General features: G+C 53.2%; 11 protein-coding genes across 11 annotated transcripts; 2 read left to right on the plus strand and 9 right to left on the minus strand.

Annotated features, from left to right (window-relative positions):
- Positions 1-7: 7 nt before the first annotated feature.
- On the minus strand, positions 8-199 carry NEUTE1DRAFT_118758 (uncharacterized protein; the record flags this gene model as incomplete). Its single annotated transcript, XM_009857733.1, has 1 exon — positions 8-199. The coding sequence occupies one exon, from the start codon at positions 194-196 to the stop codon at positions 29-31; it is 168 nt and encodes a 55-aa protein (XP_009856035.1).
- Positions 200-688: 489 nt separating this feature from the next.
- Positions 689-1825, plus strand: NEUTE1DRAFT_71930 (uncharacterized protein; the record flags this gene model as incomplete). Its single annotated transcript, XM_009857734.1, has 1 exon — positions 689-1825. One exon carries the CDS (start codon positions 717-719, stop codon positions 1620-1622), a length of 906 nt encoding a protein of 301 aa, XP_009856036.1.
- A 139-nt stretch (positions 1826-1964) lies between these two features.
- Positions 1965-2524, minus strand: NEUTE1DRAFT_125896 (uncharacterized protein; the record flags this gene model as incomplete). Its single annotated transcript, XM_009857735.1, has 3 exons — positions 1965-2112; positions 2181-2242; positions 2371-2524. The coding sequence occupies 3 exons, from the start codon at positions 2419-2421 to the stop codon at positions 1965-1967; spliced, it is 261 nt and encodes an 86-aa protein (XP_009856037.1).
- Positions 2525-3061: 537 nt separating this feature from the next.
- On the minus strand, positions 3062-4712 carry NEUTE1DRAFT_90624 (NADPH thioredoxin reductase; the record flags this gene model as incomplete). Its single annotated transcript, XM_009857736.1, has 3 exons — positions 3062-3360; positions 3423-4241; positions 4321-4712. 3 exons carry the CDS (start codon positions 4400-4402, stop codon positions 3257-3259), a joined length of 1005 nt encoding a protein of 334 aa, XP_009856038.1.
- A 366-nt stretch (positions 4713-5078) lies between these two features.
- Positions 5079-6450, minus strand: NEUTE1DRAFT_90626 (uncharacterized protein; the record flags this gene model as incomplete). Its single annotated transcript, XM_009857737.1, has 4 exons — positions 5079-5707; positions 5768-6079; positions 6141-6276; positions 6345-6450. The coding sequence occupies 4 exons, from the start codon at positions 6375-6377 to the stop codon at positions 5175-5177; spliced, it is 1014 nt and encodes a 337-aa protein (XP_009856039.1).
- Positions 6451-6919: 469 nt separating this feature from the next.
- NEUTE1DRAFT_125898 (uncharacterized protein) lies at positions 6920-8163 on the plus strand (the record flags this gene model as incomplete). The annotated part of the gene is made up of 1 exon (XM_009857738.1): positions 6920-8163. The coding sequence occupies one exon, from the start codon at positions 6976-6978 to the stop codon at positions 7927-7929; it is 954 nt and encodes a 317-aa protein (XP_009856040.1).
- On the minus strand, positions 8148-10073 carry NEUTE1DRAFT_71941 (uncharacterized protein; the record flags this gene model as incomplete). The annotated part of the gene is made up of 2 exons (XM_009857739.1): positions 8148-9878; positions 9941-10073. The coding sequence occupies 2 exons, from the start codon at positions 9971-9973 to the stop codon at positions 8370-8372; spliced, it is 1542 nt and encodes a 513-aa protein (XP_009856041.1).
- Positions 10074-10347: 274 nt separating this feature from the next.
- On the minus strand, positions 10348-11537 carry NEUTE1DRAFT_149942 (uncharacterized protein; the record flags this gene model as incomplete). The annotated part of the gene is made up of 4 exons (XM_009857740.1): positions 10348-11000; positions 11072-11218; positions 11298-11400; positions 11499-11537. 4 exons carry the CDS (start codon positions 11535-11537, stop codon positions 10444-10446), a joined length of 846 nt encoding a protein of 281 aa, XP_009856042.1.
- A 438-nt stretch (positions 11538-11975) lies between these two features.
- Positions 11976-14089, minus strand: NEUTE1DRAFT_71946 (uncharacterized protein; the record flags this gene model as incomplete). Its single annotated transcript, XM_009857741.1, has 3 exons — positions 11976-12463; positions 12537-13935; positions 14049-14089. 3 exons carry the CDS (start codon positions 14087-14089, stop codon positions 12182-12184), a joined length of 1722 nt encoding a protein of 573 aa, XP_009856043.1.
- A 1274-nt stretch (positions 14090-15363) lies between these two features.
- NEUTE1DRAFT_71951 (uncharacterized protein) lies at positions 15364-18011 on the minus strand (the record flags this gene model as incomplete). The annotated part of the gene is made up of 5 exons (XM_009857742.1): positions 15364-15980; positions 16167-16246; positions 16300-17623; positions 17710-17812; positions 17892-18011. 5 exons carry the CDS (start codon positions 18009-18011, stop codon positions 15601-15603), a joined length of 2007 nt encoding a protein of 668 aa, XP_009856044.1.
- A 1677-nt stretch (positions 18012-19688) lies between these two features.
- On the minus strand, positions 19689-20745 carry NEUTE1DRAFT_114369 (uncharacterized protein; the record flags this gene model as incomplete). The annotated part of the gene is made up of 2 exons (XM_009857743.1): positions 19689-19951; positions 20280-20745. 2 exons carry the CDS (start codon positions 20743-20745, stop codon positions 19689-19691), a joined length of 729 nt encoding a protein of 242 aa, XP_009856045.1.
- Positions 20746-21719: the final 974 nt, after the last annotated feature.

Genomic DNA, 21719 nt, shown 5'->3' on the forward strand with positions numbered 1-21719 from the left:
ACAGCACCTGGCGATGCAACATACTAACCTAACTAGGTAAAATGTAAACAAAGCCCCTTTCTGTGCTGGCGACTTCAGCTGAGGCAACTCCCTCGTGTTCACTTTCACAACACTTGTTGCTCTTCATAGTATCTGTCGATTGGTATTTTTGACGACGTAGCGCTAGAGATAAGAGAAATATGAGTGTGAAGGACATTCACACGGGAAACGGTAGTCGGAAGACCTGTGGAACATCAAGGTCGAATTATTTCTGCATTTTGTTTTCTCGTAAGCTTCCGTAGCGTAGAAAGTGCGCACCCCGTACCCCGCACTTTGCTTCGCTTCGATAGCAGCGATGATCATTTCTCGCTGGAGTCGACTAACGAGACAGGGATCAGGGCGCTAACAAACAACAAGCTCCCCAGCACCTGGCTTGGCATCACCATACCTCTACCCCATTCCATGTTCGCTCTCCGCAAACAACTACAACACCAACGACAACCCAAACTTGATCCGCAACCTTTCTGGCGACGATAAACCGGGGTGAGGTACCAAGGGACTGTCATTGTCGCGTTGGAAACCTCATTGTCAACCCTAAAGCCACTTCATATTTCAAGCAGATCCACCTCGACTTACACCACCGAGTCGGTTCACGCATAACATCCACCACTTGCTACATTCAAGCGACCCGAGCATTTCGCAAACCACAAGCTCTATAACCAACCAGCCATCCCACCATGTCTTTCATCTCCATCTCACCACCACCGACCCCTTCCGGCCCCGTCCCCGCCGGTCTCATCGATCCCGGCATCCTCACCCCCTCCTCACTCGTAGCAATTCTCTCCGCCCTCTTGAACCCGCAAACCGGCTCCTTAACACACGTGGTCCAATCCCTCTCCGTGCTCCTCTCCGCCTCCGCTACGGGCGCCTCCCTCTCCCTGTCCTTCTTCCTGGTGCCTCGCCTTCTCGAGTCACCCACCCCGCTGATGCTCACCCAGTGGCGGCGCACTTACGAGCAGACGTTTTCCACTTTGAACCGGGCCGGCGCCGCCGCGGCGTTGGGCTATCTCTTGCTGGCTTGGCGTTTTGGCGTTCGGTATTCTTCGGAAATCGTGAGTGGTGGGAGAGGGATGCAAGCGTTGAAGTTGGTGAAGAGGGGGAGAATGTACGCTGTTGCTGGAGCGCTGTTGGTGCTGGGTATGGCGCCGTATGGGTGGGTGGTGCTCGGAGGAGTGGAGAGGAGGTTGGTGGCGAGGGCGGAGGCCGTGGAGAGGGCGATGAGGCAGAAGGGAGTGGATGTGGAGGTTGGGGAGTTGGGCGGTGGTGGGAGTAGTGGGGGGCTGAAGAGGAGGCAGTCGGTTAGGGGGAAGGGTATGGAGAGGAAGAAGGGAAGGGAGGGTAGTGATAAAGATGGTAAGGGGAAGGGTAAAGAGAAAGAGAAGGAAAGGGAAAGAAATGTAGAGGAGGAGGATTCTTCTAGGGAAGGTGACGATGAGGTTGGCTTGGGCGAAAAGGTGGATATGAAGGCTGTGGAAGTCGGGGCAAAGTATTGGGTTGATCAATGGGGTGTGTTGAATCTGGGCAGGGCGGCGATGATAGCTGCTTCTGCGGTTATGGGATTGAGTGCTTCGCTTTGGAACTAAGACCGGGCCGAATGGATGAATCGAAGCTGTTTGGTGGGCAAGAGACGTGAAAGAGGATTGAGCCTACGGGATTTTGAAGCGTCACTTGGAAGAACAATTTGGATGGACAATCACAAGCTTCCACTTGGTAGCATCGAGATAAGCAGGATAGTGAATTGGGGTTTTCCATTTGGGTTCATGCTAATAAGTCAAATGCTATGCCTCTCTTTCATGCGACCAAATTGGCTCTCAAAACTGCCCTGGTCCTGTCAACCCTGTTGAATTTCCATTTTGCCTAGCGAACATTCACCGGACTATCTTCCCTGGCTTCCAAACCATCACTCAGGTATTCCCCCTCACATCTCACTTGGAATTTCCAGAAGAGCCGGAGCCGGAGCCAGAGCCGGAGCTCGAGTACGAGTTACCACTGGGCGAAGTGTACGTGGAAGATCCACTGCCGCTGTTGTAGTAAGTGCTACCGTTCGGGATGGAGCAGTAGTAGGATCCGTTGCTGTCAAGTTGTTGGCCAAATGATTACTCGCTCCACTCCCCCAGAGAGATAGTCAAGGTCTTTCTTACGTGTTGGAATAGTGATACGCATTGGATCCGTTGCCGTAGTCACGGGCGCAGTAGTGGTTGCCCTACAGCAAGTTGGCGTGTCAGCGTTGCCGGTTGCTTCTATACTGGGCTTGATATGGCCAAGCCGGCGCAATGACATCTTTCTGGGGAAGGAGATGTGAGTGGCAGTGAAAGAGTATCTACACCATACCTGGCTGTTGGTGCCATGGCCCTTGTAGCTGTATCCGTTTCCGCTAGGCATTTTGGAGGAGAATGTGATTACTGATCAAGTCGGAAGAAAGAGAAGATCGAATTATGGCTGGTTTTTCTGCAGCGTCTGCCGGTTAAGGTCAATTGGAAAATTGGTGTTCGCGATAGAGAACAAGAGGAAGAAGAGGGAGCAGAACAGAGGGAAGAAGCTCTCTTTAAATAGAGATCAGACCTCTACGCCAAGTAAGGGAAAGCACCTGACATTTTGCGATGATCCCAGAACAGCTTCCTGCCTGTTCCAACAAACACCTGAATAACTAGTAGGTTGTTCGCATTGCGATACGACTGAAGAAAGGTGATGCCAGTCAAACAGATAACCATTCTCCTCTGTACCTAACCCACACTTGCGCGGGAGGCCCGCATGGCTTTCAACGCTAAAATTTCTATCCCATCCACATAGCCTGGGGCGCTAGTCAGACCGTTAATTTGTAGACCTGACGAGTACATGAATTAATGTTAGGACCGATAGAAGCCTCTTGAGCTTGATTGCTGTTCCTCCTTCGTTCAGACAATTTGAGTGGAAAGAGAGTCACATTATAATCCGTGACTTCCTCGTTAAGGCTGTTAACCTTTAAGCTGAGTGCTTCCTTGGGTAGGGGGTCATAGCTCCACAAAGCCAACGAGACCAATCCTTGTTCGCTGGTGTTTTGGTATAAACACTACATATACGAACTGCCCGGGTGCGGCAACAACTGACATCTCTCTTATCTTCCATGGCACATCTAAAATTTCAAGCATTCAAAATTGCCGGCCATACTCTGGGTATCATTCCTGTATTTTCAGAACCAACTTTTTAAGCGAAACGCTGTCTATCCAAGAAATCAACTCTAGAGGTTGCCCTGTACGGCGCTGGTGTCGCGGTGTTCGGCGGGGGTTTCCTCGTGCTCCGACAAAAACTTCTCGGCATCGAGGGCAGCCATGCAGCCGGTACCTATGCATAACAGATTAGCAACTCTTCCAAACCAGTTACACGGGAGGCAATGGGTTACGTACCGGCACTGGTGATAGCCTGTCTGTACCTCTTATCCTGAACATCACCAGCAGCAAATACACCCTCAACGCTGGTAAGGGTAGTGCCAGGCTTGGTGACAACATAGCCATCGGCGTCAGTCTCAAGCTGGCCCTTGACGAGGGCGGTAGCAGGATCGTGACCGATGGCATAGAAAAGACCGTTGGCCTCAAGAGTCTCCTCCTTGCCAGTGGTAACATCCTTGACGACCAGATGGCTCATGAGACCCTTGTCGTCACCCTTGACCTCGACACCGACGGTGTTGAACCTGACAGTGACCTTCTCGTGGTTCAACAACCTATGGGCCATGATGCTGCTGGCCCTCAACTTGTCCTTGCGAACCAACACGGTAACGTGGCTGCCATACTTGGTGAGATACATGGCCTCCTCAGCAGCGGAGTCGCCACCACCAATGACAACGAGGTGCTTGTTGCGGAAAATAGGAACGGCACCATCGCAAACGGCGCAGGCAGAGATACCGTTCTGCCAGTACTTCTCCTCTCCAGGGAGATGAAGTCTGCGGGCAGAGGCGCCGGTGGCCAGGATGATGGAGTCGGCAGTGTGGTACTCCTCGGGGGACCACTCGGTAGCGTACTTGAAGGGGCGGGCAGAGAGGTCGACCTTGGCAACAGTCTCGCTGATAATCTGAGTGCCGAAACGCTCAGACTGAGCCTTCATCTTGTCCATCAGCTCCTGGCCCATGATGCCATCGGGAAAACCGGGGAAGTTCTCGATTTCGGTCGTGGTGGTGAGCTGGCCACCGGCGGCGATGCCATTGGCCATGAAGCCCTCGTAAAGTACAGCTGTACAAAGAGCGAGGGATTGTTAGCGCATTGGTCCTTGTAACCTAATGTCGACAATTGCAATGGCATTGAAACTCACGCTTCAGCTCGGCGCGGGCCAGGTAGATGGCGGCAGTGTGGGCGGCCGGCCCAGAGCCGATGATGACTACTTTGCTGTGCATGTTTCTTTTTGTGACGGCCTGAAGTTCGGCAGGTTGAACCGGAGTGTTTTTCTTGAAGGCGGTTGCGGCAGCAGCGACTGTGAGACCAGATGCGCTGGATCGGAGAGTTCTTCTAAAGGTTGAGGAGAACAGTTTGGCGGTTGGTGGGGTTTTCGAATGGGAAACGGATCTAACAAGAGACAAGATACAAGTGGCGGAAACAGAGCCGGGGATGGTCACTGGATGGGAAATAAGAATCTACAGGAAAGGGAAGGTAACGATTTGATAATCTCTAGATTTCTTTCTCTCCCAATCCGCGATCTAGTCAGACAGTCCAGGCGATGCCAGATCAGGCGCGCTGTTCCGGCGCCATTTTTCAAATCGAGTCGCGATTTCTAATCCCGTATCTAGACCCCGGCTGCCTCGAAAACGGCCTGGATTTGCTTGGGGGCGAACTCGGAGGGATGGACGCCGTCCATTCGAGGAAACGTCCCTCCTGGACCGCCCAGGGTCGAGGGCCATGCCCCTCTGACGTGCTCACCAAAATTCCCACTTAGATACCCATTCAGCGGGGTCGTTCCGCCTTTTAGAGGCCCCTCGGTTCTTGCAGCTCTGTGCAGTCACCGAGGCACCCAGTCCGCGGGTTGCAGCCGAGGCCCAAAGCACAAAACAAAGGTCACAGCGTGGGTTAGGGTTATTGGTGAAGGTATTTCAATTTCCATCAGATGACGGAGATTTTGTGGCCAACGACGCTCGACACGACACCGGAACCTAGTGAAGCTATCCATAAAATTCACAACCTGCTTTTCCCTTCCTGCTGCGGGACTTGAACCACTACCTTCCCCCAGGTCTCACGACCTCCCAAAGCGATCAATGCATCCGGAATCTTCTCGAGACCGACGAACTCCTTGTCGCTGAACACAGTCGGTTTGAACTTGCCCTCGGCAATCAACTTCATAATGCCCTGCCACACGGTCACCACCGTCTCCTTCTCATGAACAGCGTATTGGCCCCAGTGAACACCGACGAGGCTGATGTTCTTGAGAAGAACCTTGTTCATTGCCACCTTCTCGATCTTGCCGGCAGCGAAACCGACAATCAAGATGCGGCCATTCCACGCAGTACATTTGGTGCTCAGATCTACCAGGCCGACAGGATCGTAGACAATGTCAACGCCCTTGCCTTTAGGAGTCAACTTCTTCACCATCTCGGGCCACTTGGGGTCCGTGTAGTCGACGACATGATCAGCGCCAAAGGACTTGGCGACTTCGAGCTTGTGCTTGGTTCCGGCCGTAGCAATGACAGTTGCTCCAAACGCCTTTGCAACTATATATGGGATTAGCAACGAAGTAGTTCATCTTGGAGATGGGTACGTATGCCACTAACCTTGGACCGCGGCAAGACCTACACCACCGGCCGCAGCGTGAACAAGCACGAAGTCGCCCTTCTTGACGCCGGCCCGAACAACAAGGGCTCCATAACTCGTTGGTGCCGTCACAAAGAGGCCCGCAGCATCCACAAGCGACCAGCCTTCGGGAGCTGGGAGGAGGGCCGTCTCCTTGGCCTTGACTTTGGTAGCGTACGCACCCTGGCTAGCTCCAAACACACGTGAACCGACGGGGAACTTGGGGTCCTTGAGGCCGGAAGGGGTGGCGAGAACCACGCCGGCGAACTCGGCACCTGATACCCAGGGGAATGCTGAGATGCAACGTCAGCGTACTGAATGCAATGTAAGCGGGACTCAATAAAGAAGCCGCACGTGGTTGATTCTGGTATTTGCCCTGAATCTGAAGAATGTCGAAAAAGTTGGTTGCCGCAGCATGAACTTCAATCAAGTACTCATCTGAAGCAGGTGTAGGGTCTGGAAGCTCCGTGACCCTGAGCTCTTGAGGGCTCTGAGTTAAGTGGTAATGTTAGAACCACGAAATGGGAAGATGTCCGGGATGATCGAGATAGGACATACCTTAACATACTGTGCCACCTGAATGCCTCTCATCTGGGAAGGATACCTGGAGTAATAGAATGCTTTGTTAGACTGGAAAGAAGCAGACGCAGAAACACAGAGTGAGATACACAAGCAGTGAAAGAATGACAACCTATATGATAAACAACGGTATGGTTGAACAAATGCCGAATGGCCATCGCGGGGGTGACCGCTAGCCCAGTGTAAGGGAAGCCGAGGTAGCCCAGACCGGGATAGCTGATCTCTGATTGGTCACTCACCTTGCATCTCTCGGTGAGTCCACGTCTTATCGATTTCCAACAATCGATTTGCGACTTGTTGCACTCTTTCACCAAACTCTCAACCACACCCTGCTTCAATTTTTTGATGGCGCAACCCGCTGTGCGAACTTCTCCCGACTAAAGTCGAACTTAAAACTGGGCATACGCAGCAAAGAATACAACTCTTGGTCAAGCGTGCATAAACCACAAGCCGCGCGCATTCTCTAGGCAAGATTCGGCACGACTGGTCGCCCAGCTACGTAACCTCTCCGAACCGATCGCGAACTGCTCGCGACAAAACAAGCCTACCCACCTAAAAGCCCGAATTGCACCGGCGAACCACCTTTTTCCCCCCTCACACATCCGCCGAGATGGCGACAACAACACAGACAACAACAAACTCCCTCCCCTCTGGGGCAGGAGGACCGCAACAACTCGTCACTCAGATGCTCAACCACACCGCACCACACTATACCTTCTCCTTCACGCCCTTCCTCCAGCGCACCTACCAGCACTCTCTCCCCGCCGACCGACCCATCTGCAAAGCCTACGCCTCAGGCAACTGCCCGCTTAAATCCCACTGCCCCGAGCGCCACGTCACCACGTCGTCCCAAAACACCCATGGCGGCGGTAACACCTTCAGCGGCGGCTTCGGCTCGCTCGTCTGCAAGCACTGGCTGCGCGGCCTCTGCAAAAAGGGCGAGTCGTGCGAGTTCCTGCACGAGTACAACCTGCGCAAGATGCCCGAGTGCAATTTCTTTGTCAGGAACGGGTACTGCAGCAACGGGGACGAGTGTCTGTATCTGCACATTGATCCGCTGTCGAGATTGCCGCCGTGTCCGCATTACGAGAGGGGGTTCTGTCCGCTGGGACCGCGATGTGACAAGAAGCATTTTCGGAGGAAGCTGTGCTTGTATTACCTGGCGGGCTTTTGTCCGGATGGGAAGGGCTGCAAGGAGGGCGCGCATCCGAGGTGGACGGCGGATAAGGACATGGAGAAGCCGAGGGCGAAAGGGGAGGGAGATCAGATGCTGCTGCAGCAACAGCAGCAGCAACAACAGCAACAACATATGGGCGATGCTAATGGTATGGGTGGTGGAATGGCGCAGGCGACGGGCGCGAATGAGTATATGGACCGAGAGAGGGAGCGTGATCGGGATAACAGGGAGAGGGAGATGATGATGCAGGGACGCGATAGGGACGGTGGCGGGCATGATCGCCATAAGGATCGCTTTGGAGGCGGAGGAGGAGGAGGAGGAGGAGGCAGAGGCCGAGGAGGATGGAGGGGAAGAGGAAGGGGAGGATTCAGGGGTAAAGGTCATTAAGAGAACCTTGGTCCCAAAGCGGCCAGGAGAGATCAAATGGTACATGAACATGGCGACATATTCATGCTAGTGCTCGGGACGATGAGGAGGACAATGAAGCCGGTATCAAGGACCAGGTATGCATCACGGAATAAGGAATGGGTCACACGGCGCAAAGGCAAGGTTATATCTAGTGTATTGGCTGTAGGTTAAGTTTAGTATCACAAAGCTTGTGGGATGATTAGAGAGGATTGCTAGCTTGACATTTTCGCGGAGCTGTGATCTGTATGTTCTTTCAAAATAGACTGAGAGGGACGAGATCCAAAACATGAACGCCGTTCCCTACCTAGGGCACCCGTAACGAAATGATAATTAACCCACCGTCTGAAATGCTATGGCATATGCCATTCTTGTAGACACTGCCTTCTTTTGTACTCTTCCAAACTATTCCCATGAAGAATTTACTCCATCGGCACCGCAACAAACGACTCATTCGATGTGCGGGCCCCAGTTCCCACCTCCTCCTCATCCCCATTCTCGCTTCCCATAGACCTCACCGAGCCACCCGACCTTGGGCTATTAAACGAGCTATGACTCGACTGCCACGCCGCCAGCTCGTCCACCGTCCGAATACCCATCATCCACGCCACCAGCCCGCGCGGCACCCAGCGTCCGACAAAGCCATACACGCTTGCACCGAGGCCGACGCGCACAGTGCCCTTGGTAATGGACCCGTCAATCACGTCAAAAACAGCATTGTGCAGCTCCCGCAACGAGCTGCCGCGCATCCCGCGGATGCGGCCCGTGCTAATGGCCGAGCTCGACTGGGTGACAAAATTCTTGCCGTAGGCGTGGCGGGCCGAGTCGGGCCAGGGCAGCAGGGACTCGGCGTCCTGGGGGTTCGCTTCCAGCGCGCGCAGCGGGACGCCCTGAGAGTTCCGCTCCTGCCAGTGTTCACGCGCGGCCGAGGCGGGCGTGAAGCCGGCGAAGTCAAAGGTACCGAGCTGGATGTGGGTGACAGGGATGGCGAGCGGGCGGAGCTCGGCGGTCAGGACTTCGGTGAATGCGGAGAGGGCAGAGCACACGGTTGCTTCGGGGGCGTGGAAGGGGGGGTTGATGGAGGAAATGATGGATGGCGTGCAGACGATGATCTTGGGGCTGTCTTTCTTCTTGTCGGTTCCGGAGGATGATGACTCGGCCGAGGGAGTAGGACCCAGGCGAGCGGTAAGCAGAGGGAGGAAGGCCTGGAGGGTTATGATAGGGTGAAGTAGGTGTGTGTTGAAGAGGTTCGCGAAGCCAGAGGGAGGAATGGTAGCGATGGGCGAGGTCTGGTAGTTCAAAGACGGAATGAGGATGACGGCCTTGAGGTGCAACCGATGTCGCTTGCTGTTGGGGACTGCCGCATGGGGTGACTGAAGGTAGGTCGCGAAACGCTCAATGGAGGCGCTGGCGCTGAGAGGATCGGTGGTGTCGACGCCCAGAGGTCGGATATCGGGGCGTGCTAGATTCTGAATGGCAATATCGTCCTCCGGTCCGCTGGATACAATGAAGACGATGAAGCCTTTCCTTTCCAGATCCAGCGCAACTGACCGTGTCAACGGTAAGTTGGCAGATCCTGCAATGACAACGACATCCATGCGTCCTCCGCTGCGCGCCCGCCTTGCGCGCCTGGTCTTCCTGGCGTGAGCGGAGACTGTGTATGACCGATATAGAATGGATCCAGTGGCTAGGACTATGGCGGTGGTGAGGACTTTGTTTCTTAATACCCAGCTCTCAACTCTATTGTAGAGCGAAATCGGCAGCTCGGCTGAAGGCGCTGGTGGCGGCAGCCGAGGGCGGATCTGTTCTGGTACCCATTGCGAGGTCGCGAGAGTGTGTCTGACGGTCTCGGCAATCTTGTCGACGTTCTCGTTTACGATGTTGGCGACATCTTCAGAGTAGCGCTTGATATCGCCGGGCAGGGACGATAACTATAACCGAACCAGGCCATTGTTAGTGGGGTTCTATGCGGGCACGTTGTATGTTTTCTTACCACGTCCAGAAAAGCCTGGTCGTCCGCAGACATAGTGTTTCAATTATGCGTTTGCTCGAGTCCTGTGAGGTGGCGACAGTGTGATGGTCGACAAGCTCGGTGAACAAGGAGACGCGGATTGATAAGTTGGCAGCGTCGAGTGTCTCGCAGTATGTGAATCGCGCCGGACTTGACAGTGCTTCGATAGGAATGATGATGGGGAGAAGCTTTCTTTTATCGCTTCTATCCAACCCTTGCGCACCTTATCAAGCCGAGCTACTGCATAGGTGATGCGCCCTGAGCTAACAAGGTACCCCAGCCTTTACCCCGGCGAGGGGACTCTCCACCACCAACGTCATTCCTGTGACACGCTGAAAAGCATGCGCCTTTAAGAATGAGAAATTTGATGACCTATCTGTCTAGCCTAGACCTATCACCATATCAACATCTCACAAAAGAAGCTTAAACACGCCTCTAGATCTCACACTAACATCCGAATACATAGCCCTAAGATCTGATCAGCCTCACAACTTCCTAGCAAGCACCCTCAACCTTACATAACTATACATATACCCTCCCCCCGGCTTAGCGCATACAACCTCCAGCACATCCACCACCTCCTTGACCACCTCCTCCCTCTCCTCCTCGCTCCCCAGTGCCTGCAAAAACTGAGCAGCCATCAATCTCACCCATCCCTCCACGCCACCCACATCAGAATTTGTAGGCCTCCACTCTCTCTCTACCTTTTCCACCTTCCATCCTCCTACTTTCTCCTCCATCATCTGCCTCACCCACTCCTCGTCGGGGAAAAACCAGGGGTCCACCTCCTGTGCCCGCTTCAAACCGACTCTCCTGCCGACAGCGGCCAGTAGCGTGGCCCGGATCTCCGACACGTTGCCTAGTCCGCCCATCTCAAAGGCAAAGACGCCCCCCGGGGCAAGCACGTCGCGGACGCCCTGGAAGAAGACTTCTCGCTTTTCTTCGGGACGCAGGATCCAGTGGAGGGCGGCGTTGGAGAAGGCTTTGCTGAAGCGGACGTAGTGCAGGTGGGTTTTGGTGATGAGTTCGGTTGCGTCGAGAACTGCGACAATGTGTTGGAGGGAGAGTGAGTGACACACTTTACGGTAGGGACAGGACAGTCACATCACTTACCCTCAAACGTGCAGGTGCTTTTCAAATGCGCATTATCCGATGTCTTCTTTTGAGCAGCCTGAATCATGGCCCTGGAGCTGTCCGCGCCGTGCAAGCGTCCTCGGCCTCCCTCAAAGACCTGGGCGATCTCAAAATCAAGAACGCCATCTGGAAAGGAAAGTTTTTCACTTGTCAGTGACGCCTTGTTCGCGAGCGTCATTTTTCCCGGGATGGGGCCAAAACTCACCACCACAACCGATGTCCAGAATCACATCGTCTTTCTGGGGATCAAGCCATTGGACAATCTTCGTGGCCAGCTTGGGGACGAAGGAGGCGGCGGATTGATATGCCTGCGTGTTCCTTGACTGGTCAGCCGTCCATTCACACTCAAGCAGATATAGTAAAGAGGAAAGAACTGTGGTTATCCAGTGACTGGTCCATTGCTTACCTCTGAGGACCAGTTGTCCTTGTTCTGCTGGGTCGCCATTGGTAAGTGATGGGGGTTGTCGATGTTGGTTTAGAGAAGAAAAGGGGAGAGGGAAAACCGAAAAGATCAAGTGGAAACAACCAGAGCTTTATACCCGACTACTTGGTCTCATAACATCTCAACCCCACGTACTGTTGTCTGGGGAGATACTACCATAGGCCAAGATTGGATGAGAGGAGGCAACGAGACGGGGTGAAAGGGGTCCGATGTCGGCGACTACCCTTACATCTCTACCTCTACGAATGGAACTAGGCTGCGGGTGGGAAACTGCATGGAAGGAACGTTCCCTTGTCTCGAATCAGAAGGTCAAGCCGAAGATGAATCTCGGAAACACTGGTACAAGTCTAGGTGGATAAAGGTCTTTATCTGCTGAAGTGGAAACTGCTAACGGTTTACGCTCGTCAAATCGGGTTGCAAATCATCAAGTCAACTCCCGTCCTGTAAGGCTCCTCTGACTTCCAACACTATTGTGGTCAAACTATACGCTGATCATACCATAACCAATTCAATTTAGGTATAAAGACAATCAATGATTATGGATAGGCTCTCTCTAGACCCGGGTCCACCCAACCGCCGCCAGGTACTCCTACGCCCTAGATCTCATCTTTTGGCTTTGAAAGGCGATGTATGTGTTTTTGGGCTTCCTAATCCACCACGTTATTCAACAGCTCTGGGTCAAACAGCTTGTACTTGTCCTTTCCAAGCGCATTCTCGACTCTCTTCATTACCGCCAGGACCTTCTCTTCTTCTAAACGGCGGCCAATAATCTGCACACCGACTGGAAGTCCATGCATGCGCTCGGCGTCATAGTGTCTGTAAGCTCTGGTCGCGATACCGTTCAGCCTCTTATGGTCAAAGGTGCTCGGGAGCTTATCGAGCGCACTATCGACATGCGTGACGGGGATGATGCCGGCTGTGTAGTCGAGCTGATGAGAAAAGAGTGTTTGTGTCAGTGAGGCTCTCCGTTTGGGAAGGTAAGACACTCGTGGAAGAACTCACCAAGTTAAAAAGAAAGCAATATCCGCAATTGCTGAAGGTATCCTTCGAGGCATCGTGCGGAATGGCAGGCAGCGCATTTGGCGGTGAAATAAGCACATCGAACTGCTTCCTGTTCCAGTACTCGAACCACTCGGCCCTGTACGCCTCTCTCTTCTTGACCTCCCCCCAGTTCTCGGCAGCCGAGATGGGCCTCGTCTGCTTCACCAGCTCTGCCCAAAGGTTGTCCCTTCGAATGTACTTTATCCACAGGTATGACAAATACCGGACGATGCTTGGCCACTTGCCAAACGACAGCAAGCTCGCTCCCGAGTCCAGCCACTCCCCGAACCTCCTGTACGAGTTGAACCACCATCCACCATCCGCATTCAGCAACAACGCCCCCATCCGCAACGCCTCGAACATATCCGGCGCATCCTCCATCTCCACAATCTCATGCCCTTCTCTCCTCAATGCCTCCTCCACCGTCTCCAGCGCCCGCTTGCATGCCGGACTCGGATCAACCACTTTGTCCGTCCTCAACACGCCAACCCTCAGCCTCCTCTCCTGATCCGCAAACTCCTCTACTACTTCATCCCTCCACGCAAGCGGGTGAACAGAGTGATCGTACTTCCACGGCTTCATCCCAATCACCGCCTTGGTAAAATAGCTTAAATCATCCAGCGTCCTCGCCATCGGTGAGTAAACACTAGGCACGCCTTCCTGACCGGGCATGCTGGTCAGGATGCCCGCCTTGGGCCAGCGCCCCGTCGCGCACCTCAGGGAATAACACCCGCTGAAATGGGCCGGCACCCTGACGCTGCCCGCCACATCACTACCGATGCCGATGCGTCCGCCACAAGCCAGGAGCGCCGACTCGCCGCCCGTCGAGCCGCCGGGCGAGTACGCCTTGTTGTACGGGTTCGTGCAGCGGCCCCACACGTCGTTGGTGCTCTCGTAGCTCAGCAGGGAGATGGGCAGGTTGGTCTTGACATAAGGGACGGCGCCGGCGTCTTTGAGAAGACGCACCATCGGCCCGTCCTGCGGGTTCTCGGCCTTGTTCCCGACGAAGGAGGAGTACCCGACCGTCGTGTCGAAGCCGCCTACGATGATGGTGTCCTTCAGGCTGACGGGGATTCCGGCCAGGGGACCCTGGAGGTTGACTCCCTTGGAGTTTTTGAGGGAGTCCTCGGCGGCGGAGATGAGGACCTCGGTCAGGCAGTTGGTCTTGAGGTGGGCTCTGACGGCAACCTTGCCGTAGGTTTGGAGTACTGAGATTGGTGATATGGCATTGGACTGGACGCCGGACACGAGTTCGGCGATGGGCTTGTTAATGGTGTCGAGGTCTTTGCCAGACAAGGCGGCATGGTATTCCGGACCGAGCGAGGAGATGCGTTCTTTACGCTCGGCTCGTTTAAGATTACTGTTTGAAGTAGTCTGGGGTTAGCAAGAGGATCACACACTTTGATTCCAGTGATCTAAAGAGCCCTAAAAGCCAGGCTTTCTATATATATGATTGGGATGGATACTACTGACCAGTCCCGCTTGTGGCGGAGGTAATCCGAAAGGAAACTCATCGTGTCAGTGTACTTGCTCACTGCTCACTAAGCTTTCACCACGATCGAAACGATACTCGCTGAAAGATCCAAAAACAAGGGGTTGTGATCTGTATGTATCGGTGCTGTCGACGTTGCCGTGGTTGATAGCTCCTAGGGGCGATGCTGAGCTGAAGACGCGCCGGTTGATTTGTGGGAGGTGGAGATTGGATGAAGCTACTCAGACCTGAAGAGTATTAACACCGTCTATAACGAATAGGTAAGGCGAGGTGAGGCCGGTGTAAATAGTTCGGGTTACATGTAACAGAAGTGAAGGGTAAGTTGACAAAAGTAAGCCCCAACAACAACCCCCTCACGCGGGGGGTGACTGCTCTTGTATAAGTGATAACGGCCAAGCCAATGGCGGGTACCTTGAAGCGGTTTGGTGAGAAATGGGAAGCTGCAAGGGGACCCGAGGTCCTACCTAGAGGTAGCCATCCGAGAACAGATAGCGTCCAGGATAAGCAGTTGCACTTCTTCAATTGGACTGAGCTTTATCTCCCTATCGGCGTTTTTGGTTAAGCGTGGACAAAGAGTGCCCTTCGGACATTGTTCCTGTTAATCTTCCCCGCGTTTGAGGTCACACGTGTGGTATGTTTGGTTACTGGTCACAGGTGCCTAGGTATCATCCAATTGTTAAGCTGTCCCTCATGGACCCGGCGTATCTTTTCCCTCCCAGATTCCTAGCTCCTGCCGAATTGTTGCACTACAGAAGTAATTACCGTAGAGAGAAATCAGACCGATCATAATCCTAGATACTTACCTTTAGAAAGTATACTATACAAGAATTCAGATAATCTGTGTACCTCGGAAAGTGTTTCATTGTCGTGGATTATCATGCAATTGTTTTGTCCGCTCAAAAGCTGACGGTGGGTGAGTGCTTAAGCCGTCCTAAGCCGAGACCTCCGCGTTGGCGAGCCTGTACTTAAGTGTACCGATACCGGGCATAGTATCACTGCCGTAGCTCAGTCAACTGACTTCCGGGGTTGATTAGCATGACAAGAATAAGAAGACTCCATACCGCTCATCTGTGCATGGCGGAGTCTCCAGAAATTATAACGTAGCTGACATCTCAGTCTGCCCAAAATAGCACCCACCACCCGACGGATCCAAACCACCAATTAAACTGTAGCTTCCGTACTTAAACGTTCTGTATTCTTCACCCAGTATGATGCCTGCCAACACCACTGTAGATGCAATAACAAATTGACCTGGCCGCTCTTGCCTTGACGATATAGAAGAATGTGGAGAGAACCAAGAGCCCAAGGGGCAAGTTCTCTCACACTGGGCAGCGAAACATCAAAGTTATAGGACCAAAACCTCAAACCCTCAAGACATCACCCCTGTCCGTTCTCCTCCTCTTGCATGCTTTCCTATCTTCCATTCGACGAGAAACCACAAATATGTCTTGTCTCAGCACACGTCAAAGATATCTATTTGTGAAAGGATCCGTGGGTTGTGCTAGATCCTTGCGACAACAACCGCCTAGCGACCTACGCTTTAGCCACGTCGCTGTTACTGGACCCGTTAGTCGTAGACGATGCCCCTCCGCTGACCAAGGTAGGCGCGATGCGTCTCCGTTTGGGTTGTTGGCTATTCTCCGCGTTATTCGCCTCGCGAGAATCGCTTGACTCCCTCTTCAAGCTAGTGGAGCCAGCACCACCGCTCGAACTCTGCGGCGTCTCAGGAGGGGTCACAACGGGCAAGCCCGTAACCTTGCCCGAATTGGTGGCGGTGATGCTTGGCACTTGGCCAGAAATAAGCGGTGGGTTGCTCATAACCCCGCCCTGTGATGTAGAAGCTTGAGTAATGGCAGAACTAGTCGAGTTGGATCGTGCCGGTGAAGGGGGCGGCGGGTTCACGAAGGAAGCAGCTGTAGGTGGCGAAGGCGCCGTAAAAGAGCTCGCAGAGTCCCTATGGCGATGGTTGGTACCGTTGTGAAACGGGGATGGGGGAGCAAACACCCCCGAGGGATTGGGAAGAGACGTGTTCTGGTTCGACGTGGCTCCTCCAGAGGACAGTGAATGTCGTGGACCAATTTCTCCAGTATACGGTGTACCCAACTCTCCAGGCAAAAAGGACAGGGTGGAACAGAACCCATCCGACGAGGATATCAACAGCGTCAAACCATCAGTCGACCTACAACTTATATTAGTTTGCGAAGGCTCAAGGAAGCAAAAGGAATAACTTACCAGGTAAGGTCCGTAAAAGTGGCGCAGTGCAAGTTGCTCACAACGCAGATAGGTGTGTGTTGCTGGGTGTCGTACAGAAGCACTGAGTCTTGGGTGGCTACAGCGTAGACCATACGATATGGGAGCGCGAACGCCGACTTCGGTCCAGGGCTCTGCACTGAAGCCTCCGTCGATCCTGAAACCGAACTTTCGGTGGGCACTGGAGGAGGTGGTGGCTCCATCACGGACGGAGCTGTTGAGGGCTTTGCTAATGGTTCAGGCAGTGAAGGTATCGGCTCCTCGGCTGATGAAGTATCAATGGTGATGTGTTTGGTGACGGGCGGTGACTGTCTCAAGGTGTAGATGATTGGGGAGCATCTGACGGCGACAGACGGCTTCTTGTGTCCGGGTAAATGGGCAATGGGTGGCTTGTTGATGCCACCTCGCGTGTATATGTATACCGTATTAATGACCTCGTACGAAGGTTTCCCGCCATCCACCTGATGCTGAGTCTGATACTGACCAGCAGGTGTCAGGAGCAGACTTCCGTCAGGTGTGAAGGTCAGTCTCCGGAAAAATGAAGTTAGAGTCTCATTAGCATAAAGGCTCGCATTCTTCATGCCCAGGCCGTAGCTTGAAGAGTGCGGTTTGGGAGAAGCTTCGATAGGCATAACAGCTGGCAAAGGCATGGACGGTGCGGGTGACACTGATCGCCTGGACGAGAACGACGATCTCCGGCTATGGCTGATGACACTGGGAGGGTTCATAGGCAGGGCCATCGAAGTGGGAGTACCCGGGATGGAAGGGTTTGGGGATCCAGCAACAGCACTGGGATCCAGGGATGTAAAAGCTTGCCGGTTACCGAACTCGGGCGGAGCTGGGCTGTGTGAGGATATCCTGCGAGGAGGAAGATCTGTTTTGGCGTGGCTGGCAATCTTTGGTGGCTTGTCGTCGTGGTTGTTGGCGAGGGTATACTGGCCATCCTTGGTCCTGAGCGAGTAGATATGTACCGATCGATCGGAAGATTGTGTCGCGATGTACTCGTTCAGAGGATCCCATGTAACGCCCTGGACGTAGTGGCTATGTTCGGCAATCTGGCGCACGAGTGTGCCCGTCGAAGCGTTATAGATGCGCGCAACATTGTCCATGCTGCCGATGATGAAAAAGGCAGCATCCGGGGACCAGGCAAGATCATATATCTCTGTGCCCAGGGACCGGCACATGTGCTTTGTCCTCCATGTTTCCTTGTCTTCGAGGCCTTCGTTTCCGAACGTCGCGTGGTGAGTGTCTGATGGAACCCACAAGATGACATTGCCGTCATCTCCAGCAGAGGCAAGGAGTTCACCTAAAAGGGGCCTTGTTAGTACACGAAGAAGCGAGCTAAGGGATCCGGAGAGCTGGTGGCATGCCACGAGGGCAAGGGAAACGTACCTTTGGGGGCCCAGCGAACGACGTTGACTGCTTGTGTATGTTTGGACAGGGTTGCCAGGTACTCGACCCTACGATTCTCGCCATCCTCCTCTATTCTCCATAGCTGTCGCAATCATAACAATCAGTATGGGTCCAAAAACCTGAACGCAAGGGCGGGACAGGGTAGATTGCATTACTCGAACATTGTTGTCTCCGGCGGCGGTAGCTAAGCGGCCCTTGCCTCCGGGTTCGAAATGGGCAGAGTAGATGGGGTACGGATTGTTTTCGTGGTGCCAGTTGATGATTAACGGAGTGGCTTTCATTGTGGCATATAGTCGGTTGGAGCACGAGACGGGTGGGTTGACGAAAGGTGAAGGACGGAAAAGTGGTGGTGAGAAAGGCGCAAGTGTTGCCGGGTCAAGTGGAATTATTTCAATCGGCAACGGCACCACTTTCTGGGGAAGGTCTGGGGTTTCTGATCGGTCTGGGGTTCCGTCCCGCCGTTGGCTCGGCGATGAAATGCCTGTCGTGAGAAGTGCGGCAGCCGTGCAAGTGCCCTGCGCTGTGCTATGGGCTCGAGGATAGCAGATCCAGCAGGTCTAGCAGCTGCAGATGAGGCGGCTGGGAACAACAATGAGAAGGCTTCGATTTTCCGATGGTGAGGAGCCTGGGAGCACAATCGATTGGTCTTTGGTCAATTGAACTGGCCGGAGAAATCAATTGTCGTAATTCTGATGAAGGGAATCGCAAGAGGACATGGGGATGCGGGCGGGATATGTGAAGCAAGTTCTTAAATACCATCAAGAAAGAATTCGAGGTTTGGGTGGGTGGAATAGCTCCCGTTGAGGTCGGCTTGTTCCACGAGGCCTGTGCGGAGCTAGGTACCTAGCTCAGGGCGATGATATTGGTTGGATTGGATGTCCGCGCAGTTGACCGGAACCTTGAAGGGCGGCGCCGCTCAGTTGCAAGAAATACGCCCTGGCGGGACGGGACTGGGCAAGGAGGAAGCTAGGTAAATTGCTAGTGTAGTATGGACATACCAGGTGTCGGGCGAGTCGAGGCGGTCGATCTTGGCACTCAGGTACTTCCACTTCTCCTAATGACAGGCAGTGACTGAGTTGTGCGAAGTTGATGCCATTCACAGTACATGTGACGATGAAGCAACAATACTTCGTTAGCAGCAAAGAACTTACTTGTTCGCGTCCCAGGCAGGGTTGAACTTGTCGAAGAGTGCTTTAATTAGGTGAATAACGTGAGACCTGCCACCTCCTACCACCTACATCTACGTGTGAAAGAGAAGAGGTGAAGAAGGACGGGAACCTTCCCTCCATGTGATCTGAGTGCAGCAGCTGCATTGCACTTGCCCGACAGTTGGCGCTGGCAACCCGCCTTGATGTGCAAGGCCCACCTTGCAACGATCCCTTTCACTTTGCGGGAACTGAAAGAGCCCAGGTGCCCGCACTGGCGGTCATCGAACAAATCGACCAGCTCCCAACCACAAAAACCTGGAACCGTGTTCTGCCCGCTCCTCCACCTACCTCGCTCCTGCATGCCTCAACTACCAAGTCTCAGCAGCCACTCTACTTATACACAAGACTCCTGTCGACAGCCACTCTTCACGCCCAGCCAATCAAATGGAGATTGCCTCTTCCCGGAGCCGGGACATTGATCCCGAACCGTGACACTGCCATGAACGGGAGGCAAGACCTGAGCGGATGATACATCGACCAAATTTCCAGAATAAACACACCAAGGATCGGGACCAGAGTTCTGGGTGTTCAGTCGATCTTGTCTCCTAAAGTGACACCATATCGCGACCTCCCAAAGTCCAACCAACCAAGTGAACACAACCATGAGCTGAATGACCCAAATCTGGAAAGAACAAGAGTTTCGCTTACAGTTTCCAGTTGATTCTTCAACTGGTTGAGCTGGGCTTACCGCGTCTGCCCCCCCCCCCCCCCCCTCTTCCCTTCTTCTCTCTCTCTCTCCCCCCTCTCTCTCTAATCTGGATATGTTATTGAATCGAGCTTCATTTGACGGCAGACAATGGACAGCAGCGCTTCTCGGAAGCTTGCCCTGAGATCCACAAAGTCGGCGCGACAACCAACTTGCGACACCGGCACAATCGCATCTGTTCCCCATTCTCCTGGTTGTGGAGAGTTCAAATATGAGCACCCCGATGGACTATACTCTCGGGTTGAGGATGACAGTGGTTCCGAGTCCGAAGGTTGAGCCAGATTTGCACCCGAATCTTTTGGTAACTCTGCGTTTCCATCAGTCAGCACAGCCTGTTTTCTCCTCGACATCCCAACAACTTTTTCCTAACACTCCTAGGTAATCCACCAAAGGATTACTAAATGAAACAACTTGGAAAAGACCGTGCAACCATAACGACCCAAGCTAGTGCTTTACAGAAAGCCACAAAGCCCCCACCAGCAACGACAATGGACAAGACGGTGATGATGGTGAGGGGAAGACTGAAAAAGAGTTACCGGCAAAGCAAAGAGGTCATCAAGCCATCGGCTTACCACTTTACCGCCTTCACTCTATGGAGGCTGCTCGGTTGTTCAGTTACGGCCCCTGACACACACCTCTGACGTAGCGTTGTGGTGTCTTTATGCTTTCACAGCTCGAGTCAACATTGTTTGAGCTGGTGTACAAGCACATCCCCAACTTTCCGAGTCTCATCGACTTGGCCTTGACATTCATATGTTTGGTTGCAGAGGCCATCTTCCAGGATGGCCGTCTTACTTCGAAACCAATCTTGCATGCTGTCTTACTTGATGGCTTCCCCAAGGTGCTGCGGTAATCAAATTTCCCGGCTTGTTTAGGTTCAACACTGCGAATAGATTTCCCAAAGATCATGATCCAAGCAGCTTGGCCCAGCTCAAAGCTGGTGCCGAAATCTGTACAGCTGAGAGCCAATGCGTGGGGATTCACAAGGGCCGTCGGGATCGGTTTTGTACTTCTCCCTGAGCCGTGCATTATTTGATTGGTTTTCGTGTGGACGCCACGACCGATGCCGAACGGGTCTGATGAGTTCAGGTTGTTGGTCATGGAGACTTTTGGCGCATTGAATGTCTTTCGCGCCTATTCGAGAAATTGGCGATGGTTGCGGCAGTTGTCGTGTGCGAACACCCAGAAGTCCGAAGCTCAGGCAAATGTGAAATTTGGGTGAAAGAGGACGAAAAAAAAAAAAAAAAAAGAGAAGAAGAAAAGGAAACTTTACACACGGATATCACAACAGTCTTTGATCACGAGAACGTCTCAGGCGCTGTCGCACAGCTCTTCTAGTCAATAGCTCGGTCATTACGTGTTGACGAAGGTTCAGCAATGACAACTTCGTATCTTGACGGTTTCAGAGGCTGTTGCACATAGAAGCTGAAAACGCCGACTTTATGGACAACCTGGGCAATAAAGAGGCGAGTTGCCGGATATCCGCCAAGCCAAAATTCAGGATGACGATGTCAAGTTCGCATCGTTGCAGAATGGCGTATCGCAGCGGTACGTACATAGCCGATCGGGCTATGTATTACTAAGATCAAGCGTTGTAGCATTTTCCGGTGCTTGAGGCTTACCAGGTGTCTTTTATCCCGACAGCAACACCTGTACATGTAGTGCACATAGTACGGCTGCATATCACTTCCAGTTTGCCCCTGGGCCCTTTCCATATCTCGGACAGTACACTAAATCGATTCAAGCTGAAATCCGGGGCGGCTTGCTCCCCGAGTGAGTCACATCAGATATTTCTCCTGCCTTTCTAGGTGTAGAGGCAGGTTCGAGTCGATACCAAGCTTGGCAATCCGTCCTCCTATCAACGTTGCGTTGAAGGCATGACGGGACGTACGGCGTACCTAGCAGCATCTACTATGCAGTATATGCATGCAGTATGGAGTATGCGGTGTACCTACTGCGTACAACCACTACATACATGTAGGAGTAAAGGTGGTTTGAATCGATGGGGTATAGTGCCGGCTGTCAGACTGTATGCAAGTGCATGAGAATGTGAGCAGTCTGTCCGTTATCTCACC

The sequence above is a fragment of the Neurospora tetrasperma genome (assembly GCF_000213175.1).
Source record: "Neurospora tetrasperma FGSC 2508 unplaced genomic scaffold NEUTE1scaffold_81, whole genome shotgun sequence".
NCBI lineage: Eukaryota > Fungi > Ascomycota > Sordariomycetes > Sordariales > Sordariaceae > Neurospora > Neurospora tetrasperma.